The 13,597-nt window shown below is 55.7% G+C and overlaps 1 protein-coding gene across 1 annotated transcript in view; it reads right to left on the bottom strand.

Annotated features, from left to right (window-relative positions):
* RAB11FIP4 (RAB11 family interacting protein 4) overlaps window positions 1–8,398 on the bottom strand; it is a 156,737-nt gene extending 148,339 nt beyond the window's left edge. Inside the window, exon 1 of the mRNA XM_057535579.1 lies at window positions 8,238–8,398. Within this exon, the coding sequence (XP_057391562.1) occupies window positions 8,238–8,396 (159 nt within the window). The 5' untranslated portion in view covers window positions 8,397–8,398. The remainder of the gene's footprint in view (window positions 1–8,237) is intronic.
* Window positions 8,399–13,597: the final 5,199 nt, after the last annotated feature.

Raw genomic sequence — 13,597 nt, 5'->3', positions numbered from 1 at the left:
TGCTTTGCTCTCCCTGTCCCCAAGAGCGTGCAACTATGGACAATGGGTCCCTCAGCAGTGACCCCAGGAGTGGTAGTCTGCAAAGAATTGGTGGCCCTAAGCTATGGCTCCTGGGGGGCCTCCAAGAATCAGAAGATGCTGGGAATGCAGGAGACAGTGAGGGGCAGAAGGGTGCAAAGAGCCCAAGTCTAGTTGGGGGGTGGCTCTAATTGATCCACTGGAGCGGGCCAATGGTCACGCCAGCAGCACGTTCAAGCAGTGAATTACGGCTCTAGCCGGTTCTTACTCTGTGCAAGGAGGAGGCGAGGGCAGCTCTCAGACCAAGAGGCTGGGCAGACGGGCAGTCAGCACCCCAAGACGGGTAGCATCTTGCCTAGAAGATGCCTTCTGGCCTGGAAGATGAGATGCCCCAAGCCAGTCCAGCTGAGTCCTTGGACCCCCAAACTCAAGCCTGGCTTTTAAAGGGGGCTGAATCACACCTTATCAGGTTCTGTGTTCTTCCCTCATTTCTCTGTTATGGGCAGGGAGACCTAAGGGCCAGGGTAGGAGGAGGCAAGGGTCTGTCAGGAGGAGCAGGGCTGAGGCGCATTCCCTGGATCTGTCCACTGCTGGCTCCACAGCCCCACTGGGACGCCAGGTGCATCTCAGGTTTCACAGGCCAGCGTGGAACTCCTTGACTCCTTGCCCAGCCTGCCTCCAGCCTCAGTCTTCCCCATCCACCAAATGGCAGCCTCTGAATTCTCCAAATTCTCTCCTTTCACACCCACTTCCAACGGGCTCTAGTGATCCAAAGCCAGCCACGTCTCCCCAGCTGCACCCCTGCTCTGTGCCTCCAGCAAGTCTCACCTGCCTGGAGTGACAGCCTCCCCACCGGTCTTCCCGCCCAGCCCCTGCCCTCTCCCTTAAGTCCTCTTGCCGTACCTCTAACCCCCAGGCCCCCTCCTGCCTCTGCCCGGATCAGTTGCCCCCAGATCTCTGCAAGGCGCAGCCCCCCACTTCATTCCAGGCCCCACTTAAATGTTCATCTATGACAGAAGAGGCCACCCGTGGTCATTCTAAGGGCAAAAATCTTTTTGTCTCAGTATTTTCTGTTTCTTTCTACTCCTGTACCTTCCTCCACCCAGCAGTAATTGTCGTTCCTTTGTCAGTTTCTTTTCCAGCCCCTCCCCCATGGAAGCTCCGGGCCACTCCTGATTCCCAGAGCCTGGAAAAGTTTTGGCATAGAGTAGGTACGCAAGATATTAATCGAAAAAAAAACTTTTTAAAATCCTGGAAACATGTATTAAGACAATCACCAGGGCTTCCCTGGTGGCGCAGTGGTTGAGAATCTGCCTGCCAATGCAGGGGACACGGGTTCGAGCCCTGGTCTGGGAAGATCCCACATGCCGCGGAGCGGCTGGGCCCGTGAGCCACAATTACTGAGCCTGCGCGTCTGGAGCCTGTGCTCCGCAACAAGAGAGGCCGCGACGGTGAGAGGCCCGCATACCGCGATGAAGAGAGGCCCCCGCTTGCCACAACTAGAGAAAGCCCTCGCACAGAAATGAAGACCCAACACAGCCATAAATAAATAAATAAACAAATACTTTAAAAAAAAAAAAAAAAAAAGACAATCACCAACCACCAATGCAAAAGGTATTTCCATTAAGGCTACTCTGTAAAAATTTCAGGGCATTCACCCAATCATGTGAGGTCAGGCATGATATTCACTGTTTCCAGGCCAGAGGGCATTTCTCCTCCATCCCGCCCCAGATCTGGGGCACCCAGCTCTAACTGTCTACCGCAGGCAGCTGCCAGCCTCCCCTTCTGTGCTCCACCGGTGGGGACGACCGCTGGGGGGCCCAAAGGGGCCGCTGCAGCACGAGGCAAAGGAGCACCTCCTCTCCACCCCACGAGCCCCGACTCACACACACACAGTCCAGGGCTGGGGCAGAACCCCCCGCCAAACCCCTACAAACGGACCCGTGAACACGGGTGCTCGGGGTGGGGCACCTGGGGGGGACCCGCCAGGCACTTGGTGGCTGCATCAGCCCCAAATCCGCACTGACCCCCTCAGGCTGTGGCAGTGGAGCCCTGGCCCACGGAAGGAGGAGCGCGGTTCCTCAGCCATCCATCCACCACCCACCAGGGTCCTGGGTTCCCCGTGCGCGGGAATCCGGAGGTCCAGCCTCCCTCCTGGCTCTGCCTCCTAAGCCGTCAGCCACAGGTGAGGTGCTCCTCCCTCTGTCCTGCTCCCACACCTCCCCATCTCCTTTCTCCTTCTTTGCTTCTTTGGTTCTCTTCCAGGTGCAGGGGAAAGCTCCCGGGCCTCAGAGTCAAGGCCAGATCTGACAGCCGCTCTGCCTGCCCAGCCTGGTGACCCTTCACCATCCACCTGGGAAAAGGGATAAATTCTTCTTCACAGGGTGAATGGCCGATACCCATGCTGGGGCTTGTCTGTGCTTTGAGAGTCTCCATCCACTGCAACCGGTCCGAGGGCGTGTCCTACTATTTGGAAGGCCTGATTCTACCCCACTTCTCCACTCAGATCTCAACAAGGGAGGCACGGGCCACACCGCCCTCCACCAAGCCCTCCACGACCTGGAGCTTCTTCCTGCTCTAGATCCTGGTACCTTGGGAATGAAGCTATAGCACAGAGAGGTTTTGCCACATGGATTCAGGCTGTGTCAAGACTGCCCGACAAGATGGACCAGTCCCCCTGGACGCTCTTCTCATACCCCTCCTCCCAGCACAGCCAAAGCGGGGTGCAGCCAGCCAGAGGCCTAAGAGCACTGGGCATCCGATCTGGGGCTTGGCCCCTCCCAGCCCGCCCCCGGAGCCTGGTGCCTCGCGCTCACTCCCTACGCCTCCCGAGGGACCGCAGCCTCAGCCTGCCTCCCACAATGACCTCCAAGCTCAGGGGCACCGGCTGCACCCAGGTGAGGCACAAACTCAGAAAAGAGAAGGTCTTTCTGGGCCCCACTCCTGTCCTGCTCCCCACTCATGGGTCACAGGCACCCCGACCTTTCCTTCGAGGCTCGGAGAACTGGGGCCTTCCTTCTGTTTTGCCAGCTCTGTCATCCCTACCATGTCCCCATTAGGGTGGGGCACTTAGAGGGGGCCTGTACTCCAAAAGAGCCTTAAATTCCTCCCTCCAGGAGTGGCGTGTTGGGCTTTGCAGGCCTTCTGGACCCCTGTCAGTTCTGCACCCGCTGCCACCGCCCAAGTCAGGACCCTCTTCCTCTCAGACCAGGTGTCACAGTCCCCTCCTGGATCCAGCCTCTGTTCTCAAGCACACATGTGACCCTGCTGCCTGGACCTTCCTACCATCCACAGGGAACGGCTGAGTCTTTCCTGATCTGGCCCCGCCCTCCCCTCTAGCCCCTCCTCCTATCACCTCCCACCTCCAGCCACAGACGTAGGGATACAGCTGCTTCTTCCCCAGCATCCCGTCCCCTCCTCTCCTGAGCAGACCCAGCTTTACTTCAGGGCTCTCCCTCCCCTGGCAGCCCCAGGACTGTCTCCTGATAAGTCTAGGCCCACCCTAGCACCCCAACCCCTTTGCCGGTTCAGACACCCAGGCTGAAGCCAGCCAGCACCAGCACTCCCTTGTGGCAGTCCTTCGTCCAGAGGGGACTTGGGGACTAAGGGAGCCCAGTCTGAACCCTTATTTCATCTCCTGCTCAATATGAACGAGGAGGCATGATGCCCCAGTTGCTTCTGGCACCTGCAAAGAAGCGGGGAAATTATAGACTAGTCCCAGGTGGGCTAAAGCTGAGTCACTGCCCCGAAATAATTCACACCACCCTTCCCAGCAGGAAGGACTGGCCACTGCTCAGAGGAGATGGTACTGGGTTAACAAATGGCAGAGACGCCACTCAACTACTTTTGAGTCCATTCTTCTAGCAAGAAGGATGGTTTTCAAACTGGAAAAGGGAGAAGGATATATTTACCAGGGATGTGGCCCAAGATATCTCTGGCCGCTCCCAATGCCTTCCACTCACAGATGCGGGAGGGCTAGAAGCTCAGAGCTGACAAGGAGGGTGGGCCGAGAACACCAGGGACTGTTCGCAGATCTGGACCTCAACCCCGAAGAACCCCCCAGCCTCGAACAGCCTCTCAAAGATGCTTGCAAGTGTTTACCAAAAACACCAATAGTAAGAGCAGCAGCAATTCTGATAGCGGGCCTACTCCGTCCCGATACTGAACACTTTACGTGTATTAACGTGTTCAAGTCCCACAATAGCGCTATGGAATGAGAACTGTTATCACCCCCATTTTATGGATGAGTAAACAAAGCCCTAGAGAGGTTAGAAACAAAAGCAATCTATCAGAAGTCAACACGGGTTCAGGGCACTGGGCCATCATTTCTCGTCCTTGTTATAGTGGTCCTGCTGCTACATATTACAGACTTTCAGGGCTGGGACAGTGCCCTTACATTCTTTGAAACGTCAACCTATGTTCTCACACATGACTCATGTTTTCATCAAATTTCCTTGTCTTCTCTTTTCTACTATGATTCCCAAGTCAGTAAATTAGGGAAATATCAGAGGCCAACCTGATACATACATAACATTATTATTAACTGAAGTCTGTACTTTATTCAGACTTCCTTAGTTTTTGCCTAACGTCCTCTTCTTGTTCCAGGACCCCACCCAGGACACCACATTACATTTAGTTGTCATGTCTCCTTAGGCTTCTCTTGGCTAGGACAGTTTCTCAGACTTCCCTTGGTTTTGATGACCTGGACAAATGTGAGGAGCACTAAGCAGGTGTTTTGTAGAATAATGTCCCCCCGTTGAGATTTTTGTGATGTTTTCTCATGACTAGACTGGGGTGATGGGTTTGGGAGGGGGATCACAGTGGTAGAGCGCCTCTCCCATCGTATCGTATGAAGGGTACGTACTACCTACATGACTTATCACCTCTGATGTTGATCTTGGTGACCCGGCCGAGGCAGTGTGTGTCAGGCTTCTCCACTGTAAAGCTGCCTTTTCCCCCTTTCCACACTGTCCTCTTTAACAGGCAGTCATTATGCATATCTGATGCTTACAGGGTGGGGGGTTATGTGCTACCTTCTTGATAGGGAATTATCTACATAAATTATTTTAATTTGTTCTGTATGGGAGACTCTCCTAGTATTTATTTATTAACATTAAATCATATATTGATATTAGTATGGCCTCATGGATATTTGTTTTACACTTTGCAGCCTAGTATATTTTGATTTTTGCAAAGCATTTGATTCTGGTGTCACTGGCATTCTGGGTATAGTTGATAAAATATGGATAATCAGCTCTGATAAATTCACTGAATTCCATATCTAATGAATGATAGTTACCCACCCTAAAGCACTGGCGGGTGGGGGGTTGGGAAATCAAGGCCTCTATGTGATTTTTAAACAAATGAAATAGAAACTGACAGAAAACATAGCATTTTGAAGGGGAAATGACATCCCTATTTTGTAGTGTATGTGTGAATTTGGTGTGCAGTGAGCAGGGCTGAAAAATGTATTTCTGTGGGTCTCGGTCAATAACACAGTGTGAGCAGAACCACCCCTACGAGGCTCTGTCCGTGGTCCTGCCCTGGGTTTACACCAGCCTGGCAGATTGAGACATAAAGCACCCACTTCTCCAGCCTGTAGGTAGCACAGCATCGGAGTGACAAAGGTAGGACTGTAAATTCTCTCTATTGTCTGTTACAATGGGAGGAAATGAACAAGATGAAATTTAACAGGAATAAGGTCCAAGTTACAGGTTTAGATTTAAGAAAGTACTGACCCAGACAACAGGCCTGATCTCTTCAACAAGTCAGGGTTATTCAAATTAAAAAAAAAAAAAAAGAATTGCATTAAAGTAAGAGATCAGAATAACCAGATGCACTGCACAGTTCTGGTGAGGAAACTGGTTTGAACAAAAGAGCAAAGGTTGACGTTTTGCGGCCAAATAGGGAAATCTGAGTAAGGTGTGCATATTAAATGAGATGAGAATTTATTGAAGCAGAAAAGTGCTGATCATTTACTGGAAAAAAATCAGGTTACAAGACAGTATGCACAGCATGACCTCATTTTATGGAGAAAATCTACATATAAGCATAGAAACAGCTCTGGAAAGATGTGACCAAGGTGTCACAGCTAGGCTCCCTGGGAGATGGGAACATATTTTATTTTTGCTTGTCCATATTTCTAACTTCCCACAGTGCATATAAACTGATTCTGTAATGATATAAGATTATGGTTTAAAAAGAAAAATCACTGACCCTCCTCCAGGATGGAGGGGAATCTTGGCTTGGCAGAGGCTGCTAAGAAAGATCCCTGGGGGTTTCAGTGGCCAGAAACTTAACATGAATGCACCACTCAAAAGGCAGCCTCGCCCTGAGCCACCTGTGTGTGTGAGAGGTGTTGGGGCCGGAACAGTCCTGGATGTCTCCTGGTCCAGCCCCTCCACGTCATTACTAGGAGAACTCCGTCACACAATTAGTCGATGGTGGCTTCAGGGCTGGAAGCCAGAGGTTTGGTCCCTGCCAGATCGTATGGAAATGGTCTGGGGCTTCAAGAACAGGGGGTATTTGGCCTGGAGAAGGGAGAACGGTAGGAAGTGAGTGGGAAGGGGACAGGAGTGCTCTTTTCAAATCTTTAAAGGCTGCCACGTAGAAGAGAGACCCACATGGGTCCCCGTCCAGAACCACGATGACTAAGTGACAAGCAGGTTTGGCTCCAGAGTGTATGAGGAAGAAGCTCTAACTAGAGGAGCTGTCCAGCTCAGGGATAAGGTGGGGCTCGTTAGGGGCTCGCCGCTGAGCCCAGGTGGCCTTCTGCCAGAGCCTGCTGGGAAGCTCTTCCCACCACTGAGACTGCGGTTCTCGAACTCCATTTCCAGCCAGAGCCAGAGACTTCTCCCCTGCATCCTGTGTCTTGAGAGGAAGGACTGGGGCTCTCCCCACGCTTGGGGTCTGCTCAGCCTGACTCGATGAGGGGAGGGGCTTGACCAGCCTTTGGGAAGGAGAAGGACCGGGTGGCTGCAGGAAATGGTCCTGAACAAATCCCAGCAGAGGGAGAGGGTGGGCTCCAAAGGGGCTGTAGCAGTGAGCCTCCTGGGATGGGGTACCTGAGTTCTCGAACTTGACACTTGCCTCACCCTCTTCCACTTACTGGTCTCAGGGACTCCCAGATCCCAGCCATGCCCAACGGCCATGCAGAGATGATTATCTATCATCTACCCCTTGCCAGGTGACAGGGAGGCATGGATCCAACCCAGCCATGCCCTGGCTTCTCCTATGTTCTGGAATGCTAGGCCCCAGCTGTCCCCAGAACAGAATGCCAGCCAGTGCCCATGCAGAGCCTGAGGCCTCAGGTGGCCTTGGAAACCCACTACTCAGGGCTTCGGCCCCTGACCATTTCAGAGTGGGCAGTAGCAGAAGGGCGGGGATGCTCTTCTGCCAGGTGGGTGCCTTGCCGTCTCCCCTCCCCCAGACATAGCCGCCTGTCCCTGTGCCCATGGCATGAGAGTACACCTGTCTCTGCCCACCCCACTGGCAGCGCCCACCCTCCGATTCCAGCCCTGCTAAAAACCGACACCGTTCCTGCTTTCGCCAAATCGACGCGGGCCCCCCCCACCCCCACCACTGCTGCAAACACTGCCTAGCTGCCGCTCCCCAGCTTGGCTCTGGGAGGTCTGCCGCAACCGACACAGCCAGCTGTCAGCCAGGCCTGCCCATAGGAGCCCGCATGGGGGGTCATCAGGCGCTGGGCCGAGAATCCAGGAAGGTCGCAAGCAGACACCTCTCGCTGTGTTCTAGGCCGGCTGGGTGCAGTCAAGGAGCCGAGACAGCAGAGTGCCCCTAGTTGTCCTCTCGCTCCCTCGGCCAGGCCCAGGGGGGCGCGTGCCTCCCTCCCCCCCCCCACCCCGCACCGCGTCCTGGGATTTCCGCACACGGACCTCTGCGTCTCGGTCTCCGCAGGGTAGGAAGGGGCGGGGGTCCCGGGACCAGGATCTGACGGCTCCTTCCCCTCACCCCCCAAACCCCGAGTGGGCTGCAGAGCGGTCAGAGGGGCCCGCAAGGGCCCGGGGTAGGGAAAATGGGCAGAGAAGCCCCCACCCCGGGCGTGATGCGTGACTCCCGCAGCGCCGGCGCTAATGTGGAAAGCGAGGGTCCGACAGGGCGGGGATGCCCGGGGGCTCGGCCGGGAGCGGGCCGGTGAAACGGCGGGAAAGCCGGGGGTGGGGGATTGGGGCGCGGACGCCCCCGCCGCGGGCCCTTACCTCCTCGCCTTGGCCGAAGCGCAGTCCGAGCGCCGCCACGCGCTCCACGCGCAGGAAGCCGTCGGGGTCGCGGCCGCACACCTCGAACACCTGGCGCAGGCGGCGCACCGAGCGCAGCAGAGCCGCGGGGGCGCCTGCCCAGCCCGCGCCGCCCGCCATCCGGGCCGGCCCCGCAGCTAGCCCGAGCCCCGCGCCCGCCGCGCCCGCCCGCCCCGCGCCGCCGCCGCCGCCGCCGCCGCCGCCGCCGCCATCGCCGCGCGCCCTCCGCCCGGCGCTGCGACGCGCAGCCTCCGCCCGGTGGCGGCGGCGGCCGAGCCGTGTCAGCAGCGGCGCCGCAGCCCCGCGGCTCGGGGCGGGCGGGGGAGTGGGAGGCTGCAGACAAAAGAGGCCGCGCGCCCCCGAGGGCGGCCGCCCGCGCGGCCCCGCCGCCTCCCCCAGACTCGGTGTCCCTCGGCGGCTCCGCGCTCGTCCCGTCCCCTGGGAAACCGGGAGGGTGGGTGTGCGACAGGCGCCCGGAAACCCAGGGCTGCCCGAAGGCCCCGCCCCTACTTGGAGGAGTCAGCGAGGAGGCCCGAGTCCCCGGACCAGCCGCGCCGGGGTCCAACAGCCTCGCATCCAACCTCAGACCCCCAACCCCAAGGCCAGCCCCTCTCCGTTCACCGCGTCCTGTGTGCGTACCCAGCAGTGTCGAGAGCTCAGTATGTCCTAGGGGTTTCCTACATTAGCGCGTTGGATTGTTACATTCATCCCCGAGGAAGCTGAGACTCAGAGAGGTTGAACTACTTACCCTAGGTCACAGAGCCTCTGGGAGCCCAGGTCAGGATTCCTAGCCAGTCTGGAGCTGGTTGGAGCCAGACTCCCTATTCTTACCCTTCTCTGTGCTGCCTCTTAAAGAACAGTTTCCAGGCTTAGGTCCACACAGGCCTCCCCAACAGAACTCTGGGCCAGCTCTGGGCTGGGAAAGGGTGCAGAGAGGGGGAGCAGGGACCCTGGGACAGGAGGGGGAAAGAGGAGACCAGAGCAGGCAGGAGGAAGGAAAAGCAAGGGCCACCCACCAGGCCTGCCTGTTGCAGGGCCGGGGGCCACCCAGCGCCTTGGGGAGGTTCCCTCCCTTCCCCTGGGTACCCACTCTCAACCCTTGCAGCCCTGGACCTCAAGCTGAGAGCCCAGGACAAGAGTCTTGGCCCTGGGAGCTGGTGGCAGCCTCCAGGCCTGGACCTTAGCCTTCTCCCAGTCACGCTCAGCTGAGCCTCCACCCCGGCTCCTCTGACTCCCAGCCTCGCCCAGGGCTCTGCAGAACCTGGCCTGGCTCTCCTCTCCTCCTTCCTTGTTGCTCAGCATGCCAGGCCCTTGTGGCACCAGTTGCACCCAACCCAAATACAGGTCTTGGCTGAGCCCACCCCCACTTATGCTTCCCAGCTCAGTTCAGAGGTTTCCTCCTTCAGGAAGCCTTCCCTGATGGCACTCCATCTTGCCTGTTAGTCTGATTTCTGGTCCCTTCCTCCAGGTGCCTACTTAGTTCTACAATTCTCTGGTGGGCTGCCCATCTCCCCCAGCATGGTGGGAAACCCTCCAGGGCAGGATGTATCTTAGTCACTTCTTGTCCCTGACCTCCATTCAAGGGTGGGTCCAGAGGAAACCCCTGCCTAGAGGAGATGGGGCCCTGCCCCATCATCTGCGGGAGCCAAGAGCAGTGTAGGGGCCCAGACAGAGGCTGGGGTGGGGCCCAGTTCTGCACATGAGCCGTGTGGCTTCTCTTCCCTGGACCTCAGTTTCCCCCTCTGTGGTCTTCCTGCTCAACTGTGAATATATCCTGCTCAGGGGCTGCCACGTGGCTTCTCTGATTCTCCCACCCAAGAGGCTCAGGACAGAAGGGAGATGGGCAGGGCTGAGTTATCCCCTTTGGGGAGCTGTAGAAATGGCTCTCAGAGCTCTCCCTGCATCAAATCCCCCAAAAGAAGAGACCAGGGAAGCTGAAAGACCTCAGCTGGCAGAGGTGGGGGCCTCAGACCTGAGCATGAACAAATCCCAGGTGAACCAAGCTCGAAGCCCACACCAGATTAATAGTTCTTCTCCCAAAAGACAGGAGCCCTCCCTGAGCCCTGTCTCTCCTCACCCATATCTAGGAGCATCTCAGCTCCCTCCTGCCTCCCTCTTCCTGGGGCACCTCCTCACTCCTACCCTCTCCCCATCCCACTTTCTCTGGCCAACTCCCATCCTTCCAGATTCCATGGAAGTGGTACCTCCTGCAGGAAGCCTTCCCTGACCACACCCTCGCTCACCTTGACTGCCTCTCCCCTGTGCTCCTGTAGCATTCTGTGCAGGGAGGTGACAGGTATAGACTGTGGAGCCACCCTACAGCTGGGGATAAGGCCATGAGGGTCAAGTGATTTAATATATGTAAATGTCAAGAGTGTTGCAGGTAGTAAGTGCCAGCTATTGTGTCCTGATGTCTCTCACTCCTGTTATTTATCACAAGAACATCTGGGAAGTAGGTTTGAAAGTTCACACAGTGACCATGAGGTCCGTGAGGGCAGGGACTGTGTCATTTCTCTTTTGATTTTCTAGCTCTAGGCTCTTAGCACAATGACCAATACACACAATTAAGGTCTATGAAGGAATAAATTAGGGAAGGAATGGGCACACATATGGTGTGGTAAACTGAAACATGGCCTCTCAAAAGATACCCACATGCTAATCCCTGGGAGCTGTAAAATTACCTTATTGGAAAAAGATTCTTTGCAGGTGTGATGAAGTTAAGGCTCTGGAGATGGGGAGAGTCTCCTGGGGTAGCCAGATGGGTTCTAAGTGCAATCACAGTATCCTCGTAAGAGGGAGGCAGAGGCAGATTTTTTTTTTTTTAAATTAATTAATTAATTTATTTATTTATTTTTGGCTGTGTTGGGTCTTCGTTTCTGTGCGAGGGCTTTCTCTAGTTGTGGCAAGCGGGGGCCACTCTTCATCGCGGTGCGCGGGCCTTTCACTGTCGCGGCCTCTCTTGTTGCGGAGCACAGGCTCCAGACGCGCAGGCTTAGTAATTGTGGCTCACGGGCCTAGTTGCTCCGCGGCATGTGGGATCTTCCCAGACCAGGGCTCGAACCCGTGTCCCCTGCAATGGCAGGCAGATTCTCAACCACTGCGCCACCAGGGAAGCCCCCAGAGGCAGATTTAACACAAACAGAAGAGAAGGCAGTTTGGCCACAGGGGGCAGAGATCAGGAGGATTTGGCCGTAAGCCGAGAATGCCAGCGGCCACCAGAAGCTGGAAGAGGTGAGGATGTGAATCATTCCTAGAGCCTCTGGAGGGAGCATGGCCCTGCCCACACCTTGATCTTGGGCTTCTGGCCTCCAGAACTGTGACACAATGAATTTCTGTTGTTTTAAGCCTCCAAGTTGGTGGTACTTTGTTATAGCAGCCACAGGAAACCAATATATATGGTATAAATATCATGGGGAGGTTATTACAGATTAAGAGCCAGGCTTTGGAATCCAAAACAGCTGAGCCAGGCACCAAGGTCTGCTACTCATTTAGCCCTTTGACTCCGGACGAGTTAACGTCTCTGAACCTCAGCGTCCCCATTTGTAAAGTGAGGATAGTAGCTCCTACCTACAGAAGTCCTGCAGGTTTCACAAGAGAAAATGAATGTAACGTGGCTGGCACAGTGCCTGGCATGTACCTGGCCCGTGGTGATTATGATGCGTGTTGGCATGGAGAGGTTGAGAACCAGTCTGAACGGGGGAAGCATTTCTGATTTTCACCGCCAGGCCTTGAATTCAGCGTCCATGTTGTGTGGAAATGGGACAGGATTCACAGTTTCTTGCTGCTCACAACCTGCTGGGGTTTTTTTAACCATGAATAAATATCTCTCTGGCGGAGAGGAGGGGGCTGGGAACGCCTGGTCCTTTTTCACCTGTCCTCCAGCATGCGGGGTCCGCAGAGGCAGAAGCAGCAGCACTGCCTGGGGGGCCGAGGACCCTGGCAGGACTGGGGTGAGTCTGGGGTGAGCAGGGCGTCTCAAGACCCTGTCCTTCCTTGTCGGGAGGGGTGCCCGGGCTGGGGTTTCACTCACCCTGGGTGCCCACCCACAAGTTTCTCTGACCCTCAGAAGGGAGTAGGTCCATCTGATTGCTAACGTTCCTTCCAGGATTCTAAGAAGAATGACAAAACCGTACTTATTCTACCCAACTAGGCTCCACATCCTTTCATCAGCCTCAGAAATGGCTCCTAGAAGTGACTTGTGGCCGGGGCGTCTCGCGGTTTAGGAAGCGACCTCCTGCCCGCGTCTCACCTACCGGAAGTCCTCTCCGATCAGCACGTTCCCTGCTCCCCGCCTTCTCTGCTGCCCCTTCTGCCGGAAAGAAACGTGGGAGCCCTCAGTTACAGACTGCATGGAATAAAGGGGAGAGTGGGAAGATTGGGGTGGGGTAGGGGCCATTTTTTACTGAAAGGTAACCGGCCTCACCCTGATACAGGAGGAGGGATCCTGGTTTCCATGGAAGGCCTGACATTCAGAGAGCCAAAGACTGTCAGGATGGGAGATACCTTCCTCCCAACCCCCACTCCTCCAAGATCACAGAGCTTTTTGGTGGCAGAATTAGGACCACGGCCTAAGTGGCCTCCTGACCCCCATCAATGCTCCTTTCTGCACAGAAGCTTTGGAACAGAAGGTCCTGGAGTAGAATCGCTGGACTAAAGCCCCAGCTACCTATTCTGCCATCCCCACCTGAAAAGCTTAAAAACGAAAGAAAACAGAAATCCGGGGCGTCCAGTCCTGCTGAATACACATCTGGGAGGGAGCAGGGGCTGGGGGCTGCGGTGCCGACTGGGCCGAACAAGCCAGGATCACTGAGATTTAGCAGTGCAGAGGCCAAGGTCTTCCTCCTGGGAACCTCTCCAACAAGGACAACGCACGGGTGCATGGCTTGGTGACCTTGGGGTGAAGCCCTCCACAGGATTCTCAGAAACAAACTGAGGTGCAGTGTTTAGAGGGGTGTCCAGCAGGGCGCCAGCCCAAGGAAGCAAAGCAGCAGAGAGGGAGGGCTCCGCGACTCCGTCGATCCTCCTCCCCCGGGACAGGCCCGGTTCTCCCGCGCCCCCTGCTGTTCAAGGGAGGTTTTAAAATTTAAGATCACTCCTTAGAAGCAGCATTTCTTTCCTAGACTCATTCTCTTGACAAATAGGTATTGAGCGTCTACTACGTGCCAAGCCCTGTTCTAGGCTCTGGGGATACATCAGTGAACAAGATGGAAAACTTCTCTCCCTTCACCGAGCTCATTTTCTTGTGGGTTCTGGGGAATTCCCAAGGAAATTCTAGGCCTCTTCCGAGCGCCATCCTGGATGTAAATGGTAGAGATTTTTTT

This window comes from Balaenoptera acutorostrata, chromosome 20 (assembly GCF_949987535.1).
Source record: "Balaenoptera acutorostrata chromosome 20, mBalAcu1.1, whole genome shotgun sequence".
In the NCBI taxonomy this organism is placed as follows: Eukaryota; Metazoa; Chordata; class Mammalia; order Artiodactyla; family Balaenopteridae; genus Balaenoptera; species Balaenoptera acutorostrata.
Note: the sequence above shows the minus strand (reverse complement) of the source record. Positions and strands in the feature narration are given on the sequence as shown.